General features: G+C 45.4%; 1 protein-coding gene across 2 annotated transcripts in view; it reads right to left on the bottom strand.

The window, feature by feature from the left end:
- The window catches only part of LOC120928971 (putative N-acetylated-alpha-linked acidic dipeptidase), a 111,735-nt gene that overhangs the window by 57,717 nt on the left and 28,732 nt on the right, over positions 1 to 25,286 (bottom strand). For both annotated transcript variants that reach the window (XM_040340126.1, XM_040340125.1), the window contains exons 3-8: positions 22,223 to 22,409; positions 16,439 to 16,540; positions 13,442 to 13,567; positions 11,945 to 12,131; positions 7,758 to 7,851; positions 4,793 to 4,891 (exon numbers count right to left, since the gene is read on the bottom strand). In XM_040340126.1, coding sequence (XP_040196060.1) covers positions 4,793 to 4,891; positions 7,758 to 7,851; positions 11,945 to 12,131; positions 13,442 to 13,567; positions 16,439 to 16,540; positions 22,223 to 22,409 — 795 coding nt within the window. The remainder of the gene's footprint in view (positions 1 to 4,792; positions 4,892 to 7,757; positions 7,852 to 11,944; positions 12,132 to 13,441; positions 13,568 to 16,438; positions 16,541 to 22,222; positions 22,410 to 25,286) is intronic.

Here is a 25,286-nt window from a genome sequence, read left to right as displayed (position 1 = left end):
TCTCTATCTCTATATCCCTCTCTCTATCTCTATATCCCTCTCTCTATCTCTATATCCCTCTCTCTATCTCTATATCCCTCTCTCTATCTCTATATCCCTCTCTCCATCTCTATATCCCTCTCTCCATCTCTATATCCCTCTCTCCATCTCTATATCCCTCTCTCCATCTCTATATCCCTCTCTCCATCTCTATATCCCTCTCTCCATCTCTATCTATCTATCTATCTATCTATCTATCTCTATATCCCTCTCTCTATCTCTATATCTCTATATCCCTCTCTCTATATCTCTATATCCCTCTCTCTATATCTCTATATCCCTCTCTCTATCTCTATATCCCTCTCTCTATATCTCTATATCCCTCTCTCTATATCTCTATATCCCTCTCTCTATCTCTATATCCCTCTCTCTATCTCTATATCCCTCTCTCTATCTCTATATCCCTCTCTCTATCTCTATATCCCTCTCTCTATCTCTATATCCCTCTCTCTATCTCTATATCCCTCTCTCTATCTCTATATCCCTCTCTCCATCTCTATATCCCTCTCTCCATCTCTATATCCCTCTCTCCATCTCTATATCCCTCTCTCCATCTCTATATCCCTCTCTCCATCTCTATCTATCTATCTATCTATCTATCTATCTATCTATCTATCTATCTATCTATCTATCTATCTATCTATCTATCTATCTATCTATATATATATATATATATATATATATATATATATACATACATATACACACACATACATACATATACACTGTATATACTCGAGTATAAGCCGAGTTTTTCAGCACATTTTTCTGTGCTAAAAATGCCCCCTTGGCTTATACTCGAGTTGCCTTTTTGCGCCTGATCTCCCGGACTTTGGGGACCCTGTACCGGCCGGCCGTAGGTTCCCTGGACCCTAAACTTGGCACACATATAGCCCCACTCTTCCTCTACAAGTTTGTTGTCCGGGGGACCTACGGCCAGGGTGCACCAATTTTTCAAAGCCGGGCACCCTTTCCATAGACTCCCATGTTAAACGGTCATTTCTCCGGTGACCTGGTACCGACCGGTCGTAGGATCCCTGGACCCCAAACTTGGCACACATGTAGCGCCCCTCTTACTCTACAAGTGTGTAAAGTTTGTTGTCTGCGGGACCTATGGCTGAGGAGCACAGATCTTTCAAATCCAGGCACCCCTTTCTTAGATTCCCATGTTAAACGGTCATTTCTCCGGTGACCTGGTACCAACCGGTCGTAGGATCCCTGGACCCCAAACTTGGCACACATGTAGCGCCCCTCTTACTCTACAAGTGTGCAAAGTTTGTTGTTGTTTGTTGTCCCATGTTAAACGTCAGTCTAATTATGGACACAGTGAGGCATGGGTACAGTGAGTCAAGGACACAGGGAGGCATGGGCACAGTGAGGCACGGGCACAGTGAGGCATGGACATGGACACAATGAGGCACAGTGAGGCATGCAGATGGACACCCTTGGCTTATACTCGATTCAATACGTTTTCCCAGTTTTTTGTGTTTTTTTAGGTGCCTCGGCTTATATTCGGGTCGGCTTATACTCAAGTATATACGGTATATCCATCTAGATATCTATCTATCTACAGTATATATATATATATATATATATATATATATATATATATATATATATATATATATATATATATATATATATATATATATATATATATATATATATATATATATATATATATATACACACACACACACACTTTTATATATATTGTCAGGGACAGGGACTGATGTGAATGTATAATAAATATGTCAGCGCTGCGTAAATTAATGGCACCTGTAATAAGTAATGGCACCTGTAATAAATAAATACATTTTTAATTATTTTCAGGCCTTATACATACAGAGCGTTTAGCCCCAGTACATTAGACCAGTGTTTCTCAACTCCAGTCCTCAAGGTGCCCAAACAAGTCATGTTTTCAGGATTTCCATTACTTTTCCCTTTTTTTTTATAAGTGATCACATTCCTCTGTTCTCAGCTGCATAAGAGCTGGGGGAGGAGAAGTGGCAGCACACTGAGCTTACCAGTGAGTTTGGAGTAGAGGAACTTGACTGGCCTGCACAGAATCTTGAACCCAAACCAATAGAACACCTTTGGGATGAATTCAAGCGGAGACTGCAAGCCAGGCCTTCTCCTCCACATCAGTGCCTGACCTCACAAATTCCACTTCTGGAAGAATGGTCAAACATTCCCATAGACACACTCCTAAACCTTGTGGACAGCCTTTCCAGAAGAGTTGAAGCTGTTATTGCTGCAAAGGGTGGGCCAACTCAATATTGAACCCTACAGACTAAAGACTGGGATGCCATCAGTGGCGGGCCCTTCCATCAGGGGTGCAGGGAAGCCACACCCTATCTATGCGTCCGACCCCCTAAGAGGCTCTAATAGGCTTCAAAAAAGGACCCCGGCCAATTAGGTCTCGGGTCCCGCTTCCTGTTTGGCCAGGAGGAGAAGTAACGGCCCCGGCTCTTCCCTCGGCAAGCCGCAGCAGGTGGAGGGGCAGCTTCCAGGATCCCTCCCCCGGATCCAGCACCACCTTCTAAGTTAAGGCCATGGATTGCTCCCTTCCCATCCAGGCGGGGAGGGGGTTGTAATGAGGGGGGTGAGGGGGCCAGGTTTGTTTGACATCCCCCTCAAAATATTGAGCACCAGCCGCCACTGGATGCCAATTAAAATTCATGTGCGTGTAAAGGCAGGCTTCCAATACTTTTAGTAATATAGGGCCAGATTCTCGTAAAATTACGTTGCTCCACAGCAGCGTAACGTATGTGATTTAAGTTACACCGCCGCAGGTTTACAGCGTAAGTGCCTGATTCTCAGAACTCTTACCTGTAAACTTGCGGCGGTGTAACGTAAATGCACTCGGCGCAAGCCCGCCCAATTCAAATGAGGCGGGCACCATTTAAATTAGGTGCGTTCCCACGCCGAACGTACTGCGCATGCTCCGTCGGGTAAATTACCCGACGTGCATTGTGCTAAATGACGTCGCACGGACGTCATTTGTTTAGACGTGAACGTAAATGGCGTCCAGCGCCATTCACGGACGACTTACGCAAACAGCGTTGTTTTTAAAATTTCGACGCGGGAACGACGGCCATACTTAACATGGCTTAGGACAACTAGGTCTCAGCCCTAATTTTACGCGGCGTAACTCGACGGAAACGACGTAAAGTTAGATCGACGGGCAGCGCGGATGTTCGGGGATCGCCGTAACTATTTATTTGCATATTCTACGCCGACCGCAATGGCCTCGCCACCTAGCGGCCGGCCTAGAATTGCATCCTTAAGATCCGACAGTGTAATTCAATTACACCTGTCGGATCTTAGGGCTAGCTATGCGTAACTGATTCTATGAATCAGTCGCATAGGTAGGACGGCCAGGGACGGATTTGGTATCCCTGCCGCCCCAAGGCCAGGTTCTACAATGCACCCCCTCCCTGCCAACCGAACCCCCCCCCCCAAATCAACGTAGAATGTGCGGCACAGTTAGTTCAAATATGTTTTGTTTGTTTTTTTACTTTTTTATCACTTTTTTTATTTTTATTTATTTGTAGCTTGTCGCTTACTTTTTTTAATTTTTGTATCATTTTCTTATTATTTTTCTAATTCTTTCCTTTTTTTATTTTTTTAATTTAATTATTATTTCTTATTATTTAGTTATCAATTTTTTTTCACTTAACTTTTTTGCTATCAAAAAGGAGAAAAAACATTTCCTCCGTGATAGCTATTGGAGGTGACATGTTCTCTTTATTGACCCTGTCACCTCCAAAACAGGAGTCCTAGCACTGTGCTAGAACTCCTGTCACAGCTGAGATGGGAAGAGCACATCTCTCCCCTCTCACTTCATACATCGGCAGCAGGGACAGGAGACAGACTCGGTGGCTGGGGGGAGGACGGAGTCCCGAAGACAGAGCCAGCAGAGAGAGGTATGTGGGGTGGGGGGGGGAGGGGAGGACAAATGGGAGCACATATTTTACAAGTGATTTTGGCGACATCGCCACAATCGCTTGTTAACGAGCGAGCGGATTCCCCCATAACTTACCGCCCTTAACTGTATGTTCCGGGCGTCTGGAGACTCCATGCCACTGCCGCCCCTTGGAGTCCTGCCGCCCCAAGGCCTGGCCTCAGTGGCCTTGTGGGAAATCCGGGCCTGAGGACGGCCCTAACACAGAGATACGACGGCGTATCCGGAGATACGCCGTCGTATCTCTTTTGTGAATCTGGCCCCATAGTGTATTTTCTAACGTTTAACATGCTTTTTATGTGTAGTTGCAACATGTACAGAATTTATTTCCTCCTCTGACAATGTCTTTATCTGTCTTCTCTACATTAGAATGAAGCGATTTGCTGGCATCATCCAGGCTCACCATCTACTACCTTGCCAGTTTACAGGATAAACAATTCTCATGGGGGTTCCCCATGAGTAAGCTCCGGTGGGCGGAGTGAAACGTGTTGGCTGCGTGGCCTGGCAGGGGTCCAGGCTCAGACTGTCATTCACTATCATACAGCAAGTCTTGACTTCACGTGTGGCTCCCGGGACAACCAGTCACTCTCTGACACAGATCAGCCCCATGCTGCCGCCTCTCACAAACGTACAAAATTGCCGCCTGTTCATAGAAGAGACTGAGAAAATGCTTCCTCCTGTCTGCAGTAGACTGATTACACCATCTCAGCCTGGACAAAGCCCCTGACTAGAGTGCTGCTCAAAAATGGCATTATGACCACCATGGATAATAATGTCCCCTCTTACTGCTTAGCGTGACTTCCCGAATACCCGGGGCCGATATTGTAGGATATGTTGAGTCCTCCTTTCCAGGTGTTGTTTGGGGCCGGAGTTCCTCCCAGGTTCCTGGAAAACATCCAGAAAATACAAGTTCACATTTTAGCTCAGTAAAGGTTCCACAAGCTGCCCAGTGTCCATTATACGTGTGAGAGCCCCTGCTGTGCGTCTAAAGAAAAGTAATCCGCAGCGGGTAACTTTTCAGAGGTAGACGATATGTCACCTCCTCACTCATCACCATCTATTTGAACCCTAAAAAAGCAGATCGACCGCGCTGCAACCGTATGCATTGCACTTGGTTTCAGGGTGGTTGCAGAACGGCTGCATGCCTTTGTTTAGGTAGGTGGCTGGGGGGCAGTAAAACCATGGCTCAACCACCTGCTTTTGCCACCCCCCTGGTCACCGTTTCATGCCAATAAAACAAATTATCTCCTTAGGCCCCTTTCACACTGGGGCGTTTTTCGGTCATTATTACAGCGTTATTACAGCGTTATTCAAGCGTTCATTACAGCGTTATTCAAGCGTTCATTACAGTGTTACTCGAGCGTTTTTCGAGCGTTATTACAACGTTATTACAGCATTATCCAAGCGTTTTTCGAGCGTTATTACAGCGTTATTCGAGCGTTATTACAGCGTTACTCGAGCGTTTTTCAAGCGTTATTACAGCGTTATTCGAGCGTTTTTACAGCGTTATTCGAGCGTTATCTGAGCATTATTACAGCATTATTACAGCGAAGTCTCATCTGCAATCCCAATGTGCTGGTAAAGCACCGCTAAGACCCTAACGTTTTAGACCCCTTTCACATTGAGGAGTTTTTGAGGCGGTACAGCGCTAAAAATAGCGCTGCTATCCCGCCTGAAAAACTCCTTCACTGCAGACTCAATGTGAAAGCCCGAGTGCTTTCACACTGAGGCGATGCGCTGGCGGGAGACAAAAAAATCTCCTGTCAGCAACATCTTTGGAGCGGTGAGAGGAGCGCCATGTATACCGCTCCTTCACCGCTCCTTCCCATTGAAAACAATGGGAAACCGCGGCAATACCGCCCGCAATGCGCCTCTATAGAGGGGCATTGCAGGCGGTATTAACCCTTTATCAGCCGCTAGCGGGGGTTAATACCGCACCGCTAGCGGCCGATTCCTGCGGCAATCCTGGCGGAATAACGCTGCTATTTTTAGCTGCGTTATGCTGCCACCGCGACTCACGCCCCAGTCTGAAAGGGGACTTAGAGCGTTATTAGAGCATTATTAGAGCGTTTTTAGTGCGTTATTACAGCGTTATTCGAGCATTTTTTGAGCGTTAATTGAGTGTTATTCGAGCGTTTTTCGAGCGCTATTCGAGCGTTATTACAGCATTATTACAGCGTTATTACATTGTTTTTCGAGCGTTATTACAGCGTTACCCAATCGTTTTTCGAGCGTTATTCGAGCAAAGCCTCATCTGCAATCCCAATGTGCTGGTAAAGCACCGCTAAGACCCTAATGTTTATGAGCCCTTTCACACTGGAAACGCCTATAGCGGAGCGTTAAAATAGCGGTAAAACACTGCGATTTTACCGTGTTTTTACCACGTTTTTACCGCGTTTCCAATTAATTTCAATGGAGAGGGGCATTTTTGGAGAGTTTTAATAGCGCTATTTTTACCGCGAAAGTGTGGCAAAAGCGCCGCAAAAACGCACCAGTGTGAAAGGGCTCTTAGGGCGTTTTTGCAGCGCCTCGGTGTGAAAGGGAAAGGCGTTTTTACATTGCTTTTCAATTCATTTTAATGGAGAGGGGCGTTTTTGGAGCGTTTTTTTCAGCGCCCAAAAGCTGCTCCAAAGATGCTGCTTGCATGACTCAGTGTGAAAGGGTCCATTGAGATGCATGGAGAGCATTTTATTATCGTTTTAAGAGTGCTATTTTTAATGCTAAAACGCTGTAAAAACGCTTCAGTGTGAAAGGGGTCTTAAAGCAGACATGCAGTCACTTTTTCAACATTCCATCTATTAAATCCACTGCCCTTGTTGTTTTAACTTTGGATAGTAAAACATTTTTTTCTGCCAATAAATATCTTATACAGCCCACTTCCTGTTTCTCGTCTGGTCATTAGCCTAGGCTTATGACATCATACACAGCTCTCGCTCTTACTCTCGTGAGAGTTTGCCAGGAAGGGAGGGGAGGATGAGTCATAAGAGGGCCAATGAGAGCTGCTGAGCTGGAGGTGTGTGTCTGTGTAAATCCAAGAAGTAGTTTCCTGTTAGGGAGATTGACCCTCTCTATTTGTCCTGTTTACCGTGATCACCAAAAGTGAAAGCAAAAGAAAATCCAAAATTTGATGTCGACACCGGGACAACAATAGAGGGAAAAATTTCCAACAGGGATACCCCAGGATTCCCTCACTATGGAGGGATTGCCCCTAACTTCCTGTTTGGCTATGGGACAGGAAGTGAAGGGAAATCTCCCTAATGGAACACAGATGGCAAAAAAAATCTGACGGGTTATAAACCTGACCTTACTCTATGCAAAAACTAAAAATATGGCCTTTAGTCCTGGTTCACATTGATGCGATTTATCAAATCGCATGTCAAATTGACGGCAATTGCGTCCGAGGCGCACCAATTCCCAAAAGTCCATTGTAATATAAAATACTTAACGTCTAATTTAATCTTATGTGAGGCTCAGACCTAATGATCTACAGCTGCCATTTAATCCTATAAATGTGGTTCACACCAGTGCGGCTTTGAAATTGTGCAACGTCAGTGCGATTTTAAAGCTGCCAAACAGTGAAATTTCATGTGCTTTTTCAAAGTCGCAGCGACGCCGATTATGAGTAATCGCACCGGTGCAAACTAGGGGTTATTGTCCATTGCAGCAGCCTATTGTGGTCATTGAGAACATTTGTGAAAGAATATATAACTGGAGTGTTTTCATGTCTGACTCAGGTCATGCTCATCCTTACTTTAGCAGCATCTCAGCATCGCTGTACCCTATCGGGTGGACTGGGATTTTAGGAAGTCCTACACCATCCTTCACAGCAGATCTGTAGGCGTACTCTGTTGAAGAAAATAACAACTCAAGAGATGTGACATTACCACTTCATTCTAAACTGGAAACTTTAATATACTGTGGGCCAGATTCTCGTCCAGCGGCGTATCTCTGCGGCGGCGCAACGTATCCGATTTACGTTACGCCGCCGCAACTTAGACGGGCAAGTGCAGTATTCTCAAAGCACTTGCTCCGTAAGTTGCAGCGACGTAGCGTAAATCGGTCGGTGTAAGACCGCCTAATTCAAATTTGGATCAGGGGGGCGTGTTTTATGTAAATGTACTGTGACCCGACGTGATTGACGTTTTTCCCGAACGCCGCATGCGCCGTCCGTGGAATTTCCCAATGTGCATTGCTCCAAAGTACGCCGCAAGGACGTCATTGGTTTCGACGTGAACGTAAATGACATCCAGCCCCATTCACGGACGACTTACATAAACAACGTAACTTTTTCAAATTTCGACGCGGGAACGACGGCCATACTTAACATTGTTATGCTGCACTTATGCCACCATATAGCAGGGGCAACTATACGCCGGGAAAAGCCTAACGTAAACAGCGTAACTTTACTGCGTCGGCCGGGCATACGTTCGGGAATTCGCGTATCTACCTAATTTGCATACTCGACGCGGAATTCGACGGAAGCGCCACCTAGCGGTCAGCTTAAAAATGCAGTTACGATCCGACGGCGTAAGAGACTTACGCCTGTCAGATCTAACAGATATCTATGCGTAACTGATTCTAAGAATCAGGCGCATAGATACAACCGTCCGGACGCAGAGATACGACGGCGTATCTGGAGATACGCCGTCGTATCTCCTCTAAGAATCTGGGCCTGTGTGTGTAATATATATATATATATATATATATATATATATATATATATATATATATATATATATATATATATATATACATACACACAAACAGAGCTCCTCAACGGAGGAGTTGCAAGAAGAAAGCCATTGTTATAAGAAAGACAGGGTCACAGCAAACATGTGGAAGAAGGTGCTCTGGTCAGATGAGACCAAAATTAAACTTTTTGGCCTAAAAGCAAAACGCTCTGTGTGGCAGAAAACTAAAGCCTTGTACACGGCCGGTCTGTGAGGAGAGCTTTTGGCCGGGAAACCTGGCCGTGTGTATGCTCCTCGCAGTTTTCCCGATGGGAAAACTGCCCAAAATGGAAAACTGGCCTTGTGCAGGGGAAAGTCTGAACAGAGCAGGTTCTCGGGTTTCCCGGCAGTAAAAAGTCCCCCGGAAAACCCAATCGGGTGTACGAGGCTTAACACTGCACATCACCCTGAACACACCATCCCCACCGTGAAACATGGTGGTGGCAGCATCATGTTGTGGGGATCCTTTTCTTCACCAGGGACAGAGAAGCTGGTCAGAGTTGATGGAACGATGGATGGAGCAAAATACAGGACAATCCAAGAAGAAAACCTGTTAGACCCCGTACACACGGTCGGTTTGGTCCGATGAGAATGAACCGAAGTTCATTTTCATCGGACCAAACCGACCGTGTGTATAGGCTATCGGTCTGTTTTCCTTCGGTCCAAAATTTTAAAACATGCTTCAAAATCGAACCGATGGTCCGCCGCCCCATCGGACCAAACCGATGGTTAGTACAGAAAAGCATTGGTTCAAAACCCGCGCATGCTCAGAATCAAGTCGCCGCATGCTTGGAAGCATTGAACTTCGTTTTATTCAGCACGTTGTGTGTTTGACGTCACCGCGTTCTGACCCGATCGGATTTTGGACTGACAGTGTGTACACATATCAGGCCGTACGGCCACTTCAGAGGTGAACCGATGAAAACGGTCCGTTGGACCATTCTCATCGGTTTTGTCCGACCGTGTGTACGGGGCCTTAGAGTCTGCAAAAGACTTGAGACTGGGGCGGAGGTTCACCTTCCAGCAGGACAACGACCCCAACCATACAGCCAGAGCTACAATGGAATGGTTTACATCAAAGCATATTCATGTGTTAGAATGGCCCAGTCAAAGTCCAGACCTAAATCCAATTGAGAATCTGTGGCTATTTTGCAAAGAAGAATGGGTACAAATGTCACTATCTAAATGTGCAAGGCTGGTAGAGACATCCCCAAAAAGACTTGCCACTGTAATTGCAGAGAAAGGAGGTTCTACAAAGTATTGACTCAGAGGGGGCTGAATACTAATGCACCCCGCCCTTTTTACATATTTTTCGCAAAAAAAAAAAATTAAAACCATTTATCATTTTCCTTTCACTTCACAGTTATGTGCCACTTTGTGTTGGTCACATAAAATCCCATCAAAATACATTTAAATTTTTGGTTGTAATGTAGCACCCTGCTCCTGATGACCAGGCGCTGTGTTTAAATTTAGTGGGTGTCTGAGCTGATAATTAGCTCAGACTTTGTTAATTAAGGCTAAATCAGTCTCTGTTCCGGCTTTGGCTGTGCTTGGAGGTATTTCCCTTTGTTTGCCTATAGGTGGCGGTACCACCATAGGCCAATGTTGGAATTCAAGGTCAAGGTGTATTGGGTGTTTTTCTCCGGGAACATCCCAGTGGGAGTTGTCTCACCGCTGGGCATGCTGGGCCGGGATACTTAAGGGGCAGACACCATATTTTGGGGTCCTTCGTCGCCTCATGGCCCTCCTGGCGCGAGGAGGGTGCTGTATGATTTTTGGCCTCGAGGCCATGCTGGCCCGAGGCTGCGATCCTACCAGGTAGGCCCAGTTGTCCTGACTGGGGCCTACGCTTTGAGGGTGATCCTGTGCTGTCTGTCCTGAGGGAAGAAGCCGTTCAATGGAGGAAACCAGTGGAGGACCTGTCCCGGAAAGGACCGAGCGGAAGGCTGGTACTTTGGGAGAGGCCTGGTAACCTTATTGGAGGATGCACCGTAGTCCACGAAACCTTACAGTGTGTCGGGTTGGCTTAAAGGCTCTAATAGCTAGATTCAGAGAGATGGCCGCAACTTTAAGGCTTCGTAGCTTAAGGCATTTAGGCTACGCCGCCGTAAGTTAGCGAGGCAAGTACATGATTCACAATGTACTTGCCTGCTAAGTTACGGCGGCGTAGCTGAGGGGGCGTGTTTTATGATAATCAGGCTTGACCCGAAGTGATTGACGTTTCTTTTGAACTGCGCATGCGCCGGGCGCCTACATTTCCCAGTGTGCATTGCGGCTAAGTCCGCCGCACGGGCCTATTGATTTCGACGTGGACGTGGCCTATTGATTTCGACATGGACGTAAACTACGTAAATCCCTATTCACGGACGACTTACGCAAACGACGTAAAATTTTCGAATTTTGAAGCGGGAACGGCGGCCATACTTTAACATTACTATTCCATCTATAAGATGGAATAACTTTAGGCCTGATAATGCGTTACGGAAACGGCGTATCTGTACTGTGTCGGCCGGGCGTACGTTCGTGAATAGGCGTAACTAGAGATTTACTTATTCTACGCCGACCACAATGGAAGCGCCACCTAGCGGCCAGCCGAAATATTGCACCCTAAGATAGGACGGCGCAAGCCGTCGTATCTTAGATAGGTTTAAGTGTATCTCTGTTTGAGAATACACTTAAACCTAGGTTGGCGCAGATTCAGAGTTAGGTCGGCGTATCTACTGATACGCCGACCTAACTCTACCTAAATCTAGCTACAAGACTGTAAGGAAGTTCGGGTACCAAATCCTGTGGCAGAGGATTCCGGACTGTTTACTTTTGTTTGCAACCAGTCTGTGGCAGAGACTGTTACTGATCATTGTTCTTCGTGTATCATTCCGGCTGCTAGGCCAGGTGAGAGGGGCCTATCCGGTGGCCAGTGTGAAAGGGGCCTAAGAACAAACCTACAGACCTTATCTTGTTTGTAACCCAGGGACCGCCTGTATATACACACTAAAGTTACCACTGACCCTGTCACATACTGAGACTCCACAGGGGACAGGCTGTATGCAGTTTTAGTTCATTTTGCCATTTTACTACTAGGTGCTGAGTAGCTCTAATGACAACCACCAGATTCTTAAACTGCAATGTATATCCGGACATCTCCGGTGTTCTTATATAAAATGTAGATGATCATGCAGCTATGAAGAAGATGACTGGATGTCTGTACCTTTAGCGGGATAACCTGGAGTTAGAGGGTCCCCGGCCCCATTCAGGTTCAGCACATTCCCTCGCTGGGCTCCACCCCCAGGCAAGTTCCAGCCGTCCGGATAGGGTGGAACACCAGGAGCGCAGTAATCGGCTGGGTCAGAGTACAAGATAATTCCAATGGCTCCTGCATCTTCGGCATTTTTAACCTTGAACAGCATTGTTACACTTTCATGTCAGAATCAAATAGAAAAATAGTCATTGTTTTAAATGAAAGTATTATAAATAAAAACATACAGTAATACCTTAGATTATGAGCATAATTCGTTCCAGAAGAATGCTTGTAATCCAAAGCACTTGTATATCAAAGCGAGTTTTCCCATAGAAAAAAAATAATGGAAACTCAAGATAATCCGTTCCACAGCCACTGCTTGTCTATGCAGTACCGCATGTGGCCAGAGGTGCGGGGGCGCCAGAGACCACTCAGAGACACTCGGCAATGGAGTGTCTGCGAGAGTCACCGGCGCCCCCGCACCTCTGGCTAAATGCAGTACTGCACACCCTAGAGGCTTGAATCCTGCTCCTCTTGCAAGACAACGCTCGCAAACCGTGTCAGGATTAAAAAATAAAAAGAAATTGCTCGTATTGTGAAACAAAAAGTCCTGCAAGTCATATCTATCTGGGGTGGTTTGAGAGCGTTGTATACACTGCTCAGAAACACATTGAAATGAATGGAAAGTGCTTCCAAACTGCCTGAAAAGTGCTCTGGAAGCACCGCAACACGTGGTGTTTTTAACAATTACAACAAAATTACAACAAATACAATTAACGTGTGTGCACTGACAAAAAATTGGTTGGTTTTTGTTTCATTTGTTTTTTTTTTTAGCTTTTTTCGAAAATTCGGAAATTTGAAAATTCGGAAATTCGAGAGTTCGGAAATTTCGAAATTCGAAAATTCTGAATTAGAAAATCCAAATTTCCAATTTTCGAACTTCCGAATTTTCGAATTCTGAATTTTCTAATTTACGAATTTATGAATTTTCTAATTTTCTATTTTAGAATTTTCTAAATTTAGAATTTCCGAATTTTTCGATTTTCTGAAATTCTGAATTCCCAAAATTTCAAATTTGCAAATTTCGGAAATTCCAAATGTTGGAAACTCCAAATCTCGGAAAACCGAATAATCGGAAATGAAAAAATTTGGAAATTTTGATATTAACGAATTTGTAAAAATTTGTTTAAAAACGAATTTGGAACTAAACTGATTGCACATGTCTAGTGTAAACGCACATTAGCGCTAAGCGTGTCAAGCACTTGAGCAGTAATAGATTTCAATGGCTAGAATAAATTATTATTCCAGTCAATTTAATTAATTAACACTGAAACGCTTGACGCACCAAAACGCAAAGATTTTTTTTTTACAAAATGCTGCAGCCAGGAGGAAAGGCATTCATTCAGGAGATCTGGGCAAACGCCCTATGTGCATGCGGCCTGATACATAATGACTTGAGCTACTCACCTTATTTCCTCTAAAAATCTTTCCATATCTGGCAATAACAATCTTTCCTTGAACGCTGATGTTTAACGCTCTTTGTAGATAATGAAAGTCTTCTATTCGGCCATAATTGACATAAACAGGTTCTCCCTGGGGAGATCAAAAAAAGACCCTTCTAAGATCAGTGTGATTGGCTGGAATGACTGTAGGACACATCAACTGTCCTGACTCTGCAAGGCCTTAAATTATAATTGTAAAATTTTTTTTTTCTGGTTTTGGATAGAGTGGAGAGGGATTAGAACCCCTGCCAGTTTTTATTGCTGTCCCCCCCTCATTAAGGAGATTCCCCCACTCTATTTGTCCTGGTTACCATTATCATTGAAAATGAAAGTAAAAGAAAATCCCAAAATAATTAAAGCGGGAGTTCACCCGAAAATAAATTTTTAACATTAGATTGAGGCTCATTTTGTCAAGGGGAATCGGGTAGTTTTTTTAAAATCGAAGCTGTACTTACCGTTTTAGAGAGCGATCTTCTCCGCCACTTACGGGTATGGTCTTCGGGACTGGGCGTTCCTATTTGATTGACAGGCTTCCGACGGTCGCATACATCGCGTCACGAGTAGCCGAAAGAAGCCGAACGTCGGTGCGGCTCTATACGGCGCCTGCGCACCGACGTTCGGCTACTTTTGGAAAATCGTGACGCGATGTATGCGACCGTCGGAAGCCTGTCGGAAGACTGTCAATCAAATAGGAACGCCCAGTCCCGCAGCCCATACCCGGAAGCAGCGGAGAAGATGCATCTCTAAAACGGTAAGTACAGCTTCGATTTTAAAAAAACTACCCGATTCCCCTAGACAAAATGAGCATCAATCAAAGGTTAAAAATTACGTTTTTGGGTGAACCTCCAGTTTAAGTGAATCTGGAATTCACCAAACATTCACTGCAGGTGCATGTAGATGACAGTGACTGATTCACCACCAGCGAATGTTTGATGCAAGTCCAGGGCTTATTGAAATCTGGAAGCCTCCACATACTCTCTTCCCCCCCTGTGAATGAGTATGGGGGTCAAAAATAAATAATGACAAGATGCAGATTTTGACCACCCTGTATTAAAAAAAAAACACAATGTCCCCCCGATGTAGATCCATCATCAATCACAATGCCCATTGCACCGTCAGACCCGAAAAACAAAACAAAAAAAGTGCTCCGCCCGCAAGGAAGGCTGACCACCAAATGCCTGCTCTGATGGGTGACAGTTCTTAAATAGGTAAGGGGCAGGGCCACCCAGTGACATCACCGTTCCCCCCCCCATCACATCACCGACCCAGCATGCACTGTTTTTTTTGTGAATGAGTAGGGGTACAATGTACCCCAACTCATTCACATGGGGGTGCCGGATCGGGGGCCAACTTGTTAAAGGGGGATTCCAGATTCCAATAAGCCCCCTGCCTGCTGATCCCCACAACCACCGGCCAGAGTTGTGGGAAATAGGCCCTTGTCCGCATCAACATGGGCACAAGATGCCTTGGCAAAGCACCTCCTCCATGTTGAGGGCATTTGGCCCGGTATGGTTTGGGGGGGGGGGGCTTAGAAGGCACTGTGCAGCACAGTGCATTGTGAGGACGAACATCCTGCTGAGCGCCCCGCAAAGCAATGTTCGGGCCAAACTTTTGCTTGGCCTGAACCGTTTGCCCAACACGAGTTACAAAGCAGGGAGAGCATGGAATGATTTTTAAGCAAGTACAAAGAACTTAAAAAAGGTAACCAGCAATTGTTAAACATTTTTTATTATGCTTTGTTAATGGGGACATGTAACAAATATAAAGTAGGGGTTATCTCAATTTGGATGAAAAAGGTGGAAAGTGGGGATTTCCTCTCTCTTCCTGTTGTATCTCCAGAACAGGAAGTGAAAGAAGGAAAAAAAAAGTCAAGACTTCATATAAGCTTTAAATCACATGGTAAAGAGTAAGGATACGCCAAGGTTCAGGCTGAGCTGAGTTTGGTCAATGACCAATTTGGCCATATTAGTGATGTTACCAGCCCCTTTGTTATATTGGGTGGCAGGCAGGGAATTCCACTGTTGCAGCTGATGGGGACAGTAGTCTGCTGTCTTTTGACACTTTGCTCTTTAAACCGCTTCTGGACCTCCCCATGTACATTTACTGCAGCTAGATGGCCCTTCAGAGCGAAATCACGTACCTGTACGTGATTTCGATTGCCGGCTCTGGCGCTGTGATTGGACACAGTGGGAGGCAATCAGCAGGGACCCTCCCATCTCAAGGCAGACAGAATGACCATCTGCCCATGTAAACAAGGCAGAACAGGGAAGATAGAGATCTTGTGTTTCTGTTAAGCAGGAACACAGATCTCTGTCTTCCCCCAGTCAAAGCACTCCCCCACAGAGTTAGAAAGCACTCCCTAGGATTACATTTAAGCCTTTGATTGCCCCTGATGTTAACCCCTTCCCTGCCAGTGTCATTAGTACAGTGATAGTGCATTTTTTTTAGCACTGATCGCTGTATTTGTGTCACTGGTCCCCAAAAAGTGTCACTTAGTGTCAGATTTTTCTGCCGCAATGTCACTGTCCCGCTAAAATTCGCTGATCGCCAAGTTTCTACTAAAATAATAAAAAAAAAGAATTCATAAATATATCCCATAGTTTGTAGACGCTATAACTTTTGCACAAACCAATCAATATACGCTTATGTTTTTTTTTTTTTTACCAAAAACGTAGCAGAATACATATTGGCCTAAGCTGATGAAGAAATTTGATTATTTTTTTTGGATATGTTTTATAGTAGAAAGTAAAAAATATTGGGTTTTTTTCCTCAGTAAAGTGTCGCACGTCCACATAATTGTCAGTTAAAGTAATGCAGTGCCACATCACAAAAAATGGTCTGGTCATGAAGGGGGGTAAACCTTTCAGAGCTACAGAGGTTAATGAGAAGCCCAAAAACTGTTGAATTGAGTTCTATATAAATTAAACGATAGAATCATACAAATAAAAAACAAACCGCTTACCTCCGGGGTTCCAGGGGCGGAGTATGCATTGTATGGAGGGACAACATTCGTTATGTTCTCATATCCAGGAGGATCTGGTTCACGCAAGGAGGTGTTGAACAACTAGGCAAGATCAAATACAAACACCAGAAAGAGTCAGCGACCATACCAAGACGGTATATAGATTTACTTTACAGCTATAGTAATGTATGTATATCAAACCCCCAAAGCAAAAAAAGCAATATATTGGAGCTCATTAGTGGTGGCTGTTGGGGACTTTCAAAACCGGACGGCTGAGCAACTCCCGAACGGAGCTCCGGGAACATATAATGACTCCACAGACAAGATGAGGACACAAATATGTTCATTTTATTCAGGGGAGAAACCCAAGCTTATATACAATCGCGATGTCCGCCGGGCACCCGCGATTGCCCGCAATCACGGCAGGACCGTGGATCTGTGTGTGTAAACACACAGATCCACATCCTGTCAGAGGAGAGCAGACTGATGTGTGTTCCCAGTACAGAGGAACACACATCGGTTTCTTCCCCTTGTGAGTCCCCCTACAGTTAGAATCACACACTAGGGAACATATTCAACCCCTTCAGCGCCCCCTGGTGTTAACCCCTTCCCTGCCAGTCACATTTATACAGTAATCAGTGCAGTTTTATAGCTCTAATCGCTGTATAAATGTGAATGATCCCAAAAAAGTGTCCGATATGTCCGTCGCAATGTCACGGTCACAATAAAAATCGCAGATCGCCGCCGTTACTAGTAAAAATTAAATATAAATAAAAATGCAATAAAACTATCCCCTATTTTGTAGACGCTCTGGCCCGGATTCACAGAGCACTTGCGCCGACGTATCTCCAGATACGCCGCGTAAGTGCAAATATGCGCCGTCGTATCTATGCGCCTGACCCACAAACTAAGATACGCCTAAAAACAGGCTTCATCCCACCGACGTAACTTGCCTACGCCGGCATAGAGTGGGCGCATATTTACGCTGGACGCATGTGATGCTCCTATTGATTTTGTATTCAAATATGCAAATGAGGGAGATACGACAATTCACGAGGGTACGTGCGCGCGGTGCGCGTAAGTTGTACGTCCAGCGTAAAGTTAAGCCCCGTAAAGCAGGTGTTACTCAGCAGCAGACATGGAAAGGTCTGCACCAGGGCACTAAAGCCCGCGTATTTTACGTAGTTAACGTTAGACGTGAATATGACTAGGCGTAGGTCACGTTCACGCCGTAGGCAGTGATCCGGCGTATCATAGGCAGTTGTGATTGTGAGCATGCGCACTGAGATACGTCCACGGGACGGCATATGCGCCGTTCGTTATACGTATCTGTCTGGCGCTCGGCCCATCATTTGCATGGGGTCACGCCTCATTTGCATGGCTCACGACCACTTCCACTTACGCCGACTTACACCTAGGAAACACAGCGCAGTTTTGGGAGGACGTGCTTTGTGAATTCAATGCTTGCCTCTCTGCGCTGCGTCGGCGTAGCGTAAAGGAGATACGCTACGGCGGCATAAATATGCGCCGATGTCTGTGAATCCGGGCCTATAACTTTTGTGCAAACCAATCAATAAACGCTTATTGCAATTTTTTTAACAAAAATATGTAGAAGAATACATATCGGCCTAAACTGAGGAAAATAGTTTTTTTATATCTTTTTTGGGGATATGTTTTATTGCAAAAAGTTAAAAATATATATATTTTTTAAATTGTCACTCTATTTTTATTTATAGCGCAAAAAATAAAAGAGGTGATCAAATACCACCATAAGAAAGCTCTATTTGTGGAAAAAAAAGGACATCAATTTTATTTGGGTACATCGTCGCAATACCGCGCAATTGTCAGTTAAAGCGACAGTGCCGTATCGCAAAAAAATGCCTGGTCATTAAGGGGGAAAATCCTTCTGGTCTTTATGTGGTTAAGTAAGGCGCATTAATAATTATCTGTTTAAATTGATCCGCATGCAGATTTCTGACCCTAGTTGAGATTTCTCCTTCTCCTGCTTATGTTCTCAGAATGCTAATTGGAAAATATGCCCGGTCTGCATTTTACGTTTAATGGAACTTTGTGAAAATCAAAAAGACTTTCAGACCTTGCCCAGCCACTATCCATCAACGTGGCTAAATATATCGTCTGCATTTATCTCTTTGGTGATTAATTGTAAAAGTCACATTTAAAAAGGTCAATGGAATAATGACACCCGTTGAAGAAATGATCATAGGAGAAGTTAACTATTCTAATGTTTGGCTAAATAAGCTTCGAGCGAATGTCCCTCTATTTCCTTATAGAATAGCATAGAATTGGTACTTGGAGTAGGTGGCGGGGTGAGGGGGGGCACACATCTTGTGACATGAGAATGGGGGCGAGCGTTCAGCTTTCGTTTCTATGGATATATAGTAGGTGGCATTCTTTTAGAAGCCCTGTTAGGGGGCTTTGATGAAATATCAGGAGTTTCAACAGGGGGAATCTGCGTCTCTCTTGCTGGCAACCGCATACCTCCCAACCCGCACGGATCCTGCGGGACTTTCCCGCATAGACACCATTTTCCCACAGTCCCGCGAGGAAATTTTCTTGCATAGGAAGAGGAGCCAGTGAAGGCAGCATGGGACGAGGAGGTAAGAAGTAATGTCGGGCAGTTGGCGTCAGTCCATAATGTCGTGCGGTCGGCGACAATATCCCGCGCCCCTGTCAAAAATGTTGCCGTCCCGCGGGATGGCACCCAATCCCCCCCCCTCTTCTCTAACCACTCATTACTGAGCTTTGGCTTGTTCCTCAGCAATGCTTCTGCTTGATCCCAACCTGCAACCACTTGCAACTGACCTTTTGCTTGTTTACGGACCACGCTTTTGCTTGATCCCTACCCGCTATATCTGCTACTGGGCCGTGGCCGATCCAAACATCCACAACCTGGTACTAGCATGCAGCAAAACCCATCTCCACCATCAGGAGCTCTGGTGAATATCAGTTAGGGCTTGGACCCCACACCTCCTGTGAGCCTGTGTCATCCACCAGGGTAGGCTGCTTGTGTACCCATCCTGCTAATTGGTGAGAGCCTTTCTACTGCTATAGCTACTGTCCTCTGAGCCTGACCCCTAACCATGACAATAGCACAATAAAGCCTTCTTAGAACATGTCTTCTTCCATCACATATCCCAAAAATCAGGGCATAACTCCTTGTCTAAGAATGGTGGACAGAGCCATGTAAATCATACATTTTCATCCCAAAGGTTTGCTTTACATCCAGAATTGCTGGTGTATAGTACAGATAAAGCTTTACATTGCTGTCCTTCAATAGTGCTTTACATGGAAACCATAGCTTCTATGGAGTAGGGCCTGGGTACCAATGAGTAAGTGTAACCTAAATATTATGGTGAGAAGGAACTAAAGGAACCTGGGAATTCATTCACTATTGTAACACACCTGGGTGGGCTCAGTACGCAGTGCTCTGTGCCCTGTGCCCTGAGCCCACCCTATTTCGAAGCATATTAGAGCCCTTGGCTCTAATCAGGTGCTTCAAAAAAACACCCATCCTGCAAGGGGCCTGCAGCAGGGATAGGGATTATTACCCATTTTAGGATAGTGAGCAAATCATGAAAACCATTCCTTTTCACCATAACTCTCACTTTTATACTACAAAAGGCATATTTTGTGCTCCAATGGCTGTCGGAATCGAAGAAAACTTAAAGTCATTAAATGAATTTGGGTGTGGAAAAAAAAATAAGTCATGCAATTGACCTTTCCTTTAGTCACAAAGTTCTCTCTGCTGGGTCGAAAGACTGACCACAGGCTTCACAACATGACCTTTTTTTGTCAAAGCTTAAAGGGGTTGTAAGAGCCCATTCACACAGGGGCAACACGACTTCCAGCATGACTTTGGGAGGCAACTTGGACACGACTTGAGTATGAATCATCAGGCAACTTACAAGGCAACTTCAAGTTGCCTCCAGGACAGTACAAGGCAACTTCAAGTCGCCTCCAGGACAGGAGGCTTCCCAGTGGCCAATCAAACAACAATCAGCTCTGTGGGAGGGAGGGGGAGGAAGGGGTTTGCCTGAGAAATGTATGTTATCTTTCTGTATTGTTGCTTCAGTTAAGACAGTGATCCGACTTCTGAGGCGACTTTCATTGAAATCAATGGGTACAAGTTGCCTACAAGTTGCCTAGAAGTCGGATTGAAGTAGTACAGGAACCTTTTCTAAAGTCGGAGCGACTTCAGTAGTGTACATTAAGACGGCTCCATTCCCTTCCATACATTTTCTCGACTGCAGGACTTGGGGCAACTTGAAGTCGGATCCCAGGTCGCCCCAGTGTGAACCGTCTCTTAAGGTTCGCAGATTATTTAAAAAAAAAAACATACATGTCATACTTACCTCCACGGTGCAGTTCTTTTTGCACAGAGTGGCCCCGATCGTCCTCTTCTGGGTTCCCACAGTGGCTCTCGCGGCTCCTCCCTGAAAGAGCTTACCCCCTCTGGGAAGCGCTCTCCCAAGGGGGTTAGCTTGCGGGCACACTCCCGTGCCATACAATCGGTGTCCATAGCCGCCAATTGTATGATTCGGTCCCGCCCCTGGCGGCTGCGTCATTGGATGTGATTGACAGCAGCAGGAGCCAAAGGCTGCACTGCTATCAATCATCCAATGAAGATCCGACAAGAGCTGGGGGAAAGCAGCGCGGGATCGCTCGCACGGAGATTCGGGGCTCAGGTTAGTAAAACGGGGGGCTCGGTCACTGCATTAAGGTGAAAAAACACAAAGGTTTACAACCACTTTAAGACCCCTTTCACACTGAAGGTGCTTTACAGGCATTTTAGCGCTAAAAATAGCGCCTGTAAAGCGCCTCTCCTGTCTTCTCAGTGTGAAAGCCTGTTTACACCGCTACTAAACCGCCCCTGCCATTGAAATCAATGAGCACCGCTGCTGAAGCACCTGCAAAGCACTTTGGCAGAAGAGCTTTTAGGGCGCTTTTAACCCATTTTTGTTAACCCCTACTTTGGGGTTAAAAGTGCCCCGCTCCCGTCTGCACAGCGCCGGTAAAGTGCAGCTAAAACGAGCGGCGCTTTACCGCAAACACGATCCGCGCCCTAGTGTGAAAAAGCTCTAACCGAACCAGCTGAATACAAAAGTCACTGCCCATACCTATGACTGGTCTATACAATAAGGAGCGCTGGAAAGGGCGTATATAGGGTACATACAAAAACATGGAATATCCAGGCTCAAACTTACCGACCAATCAGCAACCAACCAAATTCACCTGTCTAACAGTGTGTGTTAAAAACAGAAGTTTAGTTGCAGGCATTTGCAAATGCATATGTAAGCTGCAGGCCCCGTCAAGGCTCTCTGTATACTGCAGTCCTAACTATAACATTGCATTTTAAGTCTCCTCAGTAGGAGCACATGACTGCTGATAGATAGATAAGGGGCAGGTGACTGGAGGTAGCCCAGCCCTCATTAAAAGGGCAGGAGCACACTGCACACTCAGCATATGGAAGCAAAGGTGCCAGTGCGCTGCCTGACCACAATGACATAAATACAACAAACAAAAGTCACTGCCCCTACCTAGAACTGGTCTATACAACACTGTTAGATAGGTGAATTTGGTTGGTTGCTGATTAGTCGGTAAGTTTGAGCCTGGATATTCTATGTTTTTGTACGAACCAGCTGAAGTTAGAAGCGGAGTGGCTACAATGCACAGCTGCATCAGATTGTTCACTATCCAGTTTAGTAAATCAACCCCATAGAGTTTAAGAACAGCAATATTATGCCGAGTCTTCTGTGATTTTACCTCTATGCCATGTTCATCGATAATGGATATATAATTGGGTTCTGCTTCATTTGGGTATGACAAGAGAATGTCATAGGGTGCTAAATCCACTTTATCCAATCCGTATTCTTTCCATTGAGCTTGAATTTGCTTGGCCAGAAGAAAGTTCTCCTCCGTACCGGCTAAGTGGGGAACACGGGAGAAGTTGCTGAAAAAAAAGAAAAATAAATTGGTAGACGGATAATGGACTGCATACCTGAATTATTTAAAGTAAAAAATATTAATCATATTATTATATATCACCATCATCTCCTGTAGCATTAATCAAAATTAAAAGACATCAACAGCCTACAAACATTTACGAAAGAATGGGTCGCTCTCTGGAGCTCAATGAATTCAAGCGTGGTACCATGATAGGTTGTCAGTGCCATCTGTGTAATAAGTCCATCCGTAAAATTTCCTTGCTACTAAATATTCCACGGTCTACTGAGGTATTGTGGTAAAGTGGAAGCAACTGGGAACACCAGCAACTCAGCCATGAAGTGGTAGGCCACGTAAAATGATAGGGCGGGGTCAGCACATGCTGAAGTGTACAGTGTGCAAATGTCACCAACTGACTGCAGAATCAATAACTACAGACCTCCAAACTCCATGTAGCCTTCAGATTAGCATACCAGAAGTGTGTAGCTTCATCGAATAGGTGTCCATGGCCGATCAGCTGCATCCAAGCCTTACATCACCAAGTGCAATGCAAAATGTCAGATTTAGTTGTGTAAAGCCAGCCAACACTGGACTCTAGAGTAGTGGAGACATGGGGCCGGATTCAGATACATTAGCGTATCTGTCCGGCCCGCGTAACGTATCTCCGATACGTTACGCCGCTCTAACTTTTGGCGCAAGTTCTTTATTCACAAAGAACTTGCGCCCTTAGTTAGAGCGGCGTAAGGCCACGTAATTCAAATGGGGATGTAGGGGGCGTGTTTTATTTAAATTTCCCTTGACCCCGCGTTTTTTATGTTTTACTTGAATGGCGCATGCGCCGTCCGTAAAATCTTCCAGTGTGCATTGCTCCAAATTACGTCCATCCGTATTCGCGAACGACTTATGCAAACGACGTAAAAATTTCAAAACTCGGCGCGGGAACGACGGCCATACTTAACATTGGCTGCGCCTCATAGACCCAGGGGTAACTATACGCCGGAAAAAGCCGAACGCAAACGACGTAAAAAAAAGCGCCAGGCGGTCGTTCAGGAGATACACCGTTGTATCTCTATCTGAATCTGGCCCATGTTCTTTAGAGTGAGTAAACTTTAGAGTGTCTGGCAATCCGATGGATGTGTCTGGGTTTGGTGGTTGTCGGGAGATCGGTACCTGCCTGACACTGTGCCAAGTGTAAAGTTTGGTGGAGGGAGGGATTATGGTGTGGGGTTGTTTTTCAGGGGTTGGGCTTGGCCCCTTAGTGAAGGGAACTCTTAAGGCATCATTCACCCGGACCAGGCGGGTTTTGTTCCTAATAGACAGGCGTCGGACCAAACCCTGTAGAATGTAGAATTTTAACTCAGCCATCCAATCTGATTGGGATGCTGAAGGATCTAGGAGGGGTATGTTACTCTCATTAGATATTCAGAAAGCGTTCGACTCCCTTTCTTGGGATTATCTGTTCAATGTATTGCGTCGTTATGGGTTTGGCGAACGCTTTCTGGCCCTCCTCCGAACGTTATACGACGCTCCAACGGCCTCCTTGGTGATTCGGGGATATTCTTCCCAATCTTTCGCTTATAAGAGAGGAACTAGGCAGGGATGCCTGTTGTCTGTCCGTTGTTTGTCCTGGCAATAGAGCCGCTGGCTATTAAAATTCGGGATTGCCAGGATATTACGGGGATAGTTGGCGGCGGACATGAACACAAATGCTTGCTTTTCGCGGACGATTTGTTAATAACTTTAACTTCACCGATTACGTCTTTTCCCAATTTGTATGTGGGAACTTAATCCATTTTCGCTAATATCGGGGCTACGAATCAATCAAAGTAAATCTAGGGCACTTAATATTTCGCTGCCAAACTCCACTCAGAAAGTACTTGAACAGAGAAATTACCCAGCTCTTTTTAAGAGGTTAACTGAGGATCTGGCCAAGTGGCAAATTCACCCCCATCGTGGTTTGGCAGACTTCACTCTATAAAAATGATCGTCCTACCAAGGATATTGTATCTGTTTCGTACGATACCGGTAGCCTTGGTACACAGTGATTTGAAAATGTTGCAAAGGAAAATCTAAGGCCTCGTACAGACGAGGGGATCTCCGCTGGAAACGGTCCGCTGGACCGTTTCCAGCGGAGATTCCTCCTCCGGATTTTGATCCGATGGCTTGTACACACCATCGGATCAAAATCCGCGCGGAATACATCCGCGGTGATGTGTCGCGCCGTCGCCGCGACGATGACGCGGCGACGTGCGCGACGCTGGAAGGTAAGTACTTACACGCATGCGTCGAATCATTACGACGCATGCGAGGGAGGGGAGCGGATGGACTGATCCGGTGAGTCTGTACAGACGACCGGATCAGTCCGCTGGACTGGATACCAGCGGATAAATTTCTTAGCATGCTAAGAAATTTTTATCCGCTGGAAATCCGTCGGCTGGAGAAATGTCCGCCGAAAAATGTCCGCTAGGCCGTACACACGAGCGGATTTGTCTGCTGGAACTGATCCGCGGATCAATCCCAGCGGATAGATCCGGTCGTGTGTACGAGGCCTTACAGTTCGTTTGGGGGGATAAGAGGCCTAGGGTAAATAAGCACACTATTTATACTCTTAAACGTAAAGGGGGCTTACCTGACCTGCAGAAATACTTTTATGCGGCCCAGCTAGCCCAACTTTCCAGATTTCACTCTAAGCGATCACAAGCGATATGGATGATCATGGTCGTCCGCATCAAATATCCCATATTATGTGGCTTCCGCTTAATAAAGTGGGTCTATCCTTATGTCCATCGTTATCTTTCTCCTTGGATATTTGGGATAGAGTCTCTAGAATCCAAAATTTTAAATCACCACACTCCCCATTTGCGCAATAGTGCCTTTACCCCGG

Source organism: Rana temporaria, chromosome 2 (assembly GCF_905171775.1).
Source record: "Rana temporaria chromosome 2, aRanTem1.1, whole genome shotgun sequence".
NCBI classification, from domain to species: domain Eukaryota; kingdom Metazoa; phylum Chordata; class Amphibia; order Anura; family Ranidae; genus Rana; species Rana temporaria.
This window is presented reverse-complemented; position numbering and strand designations above follow the sequence as displayed.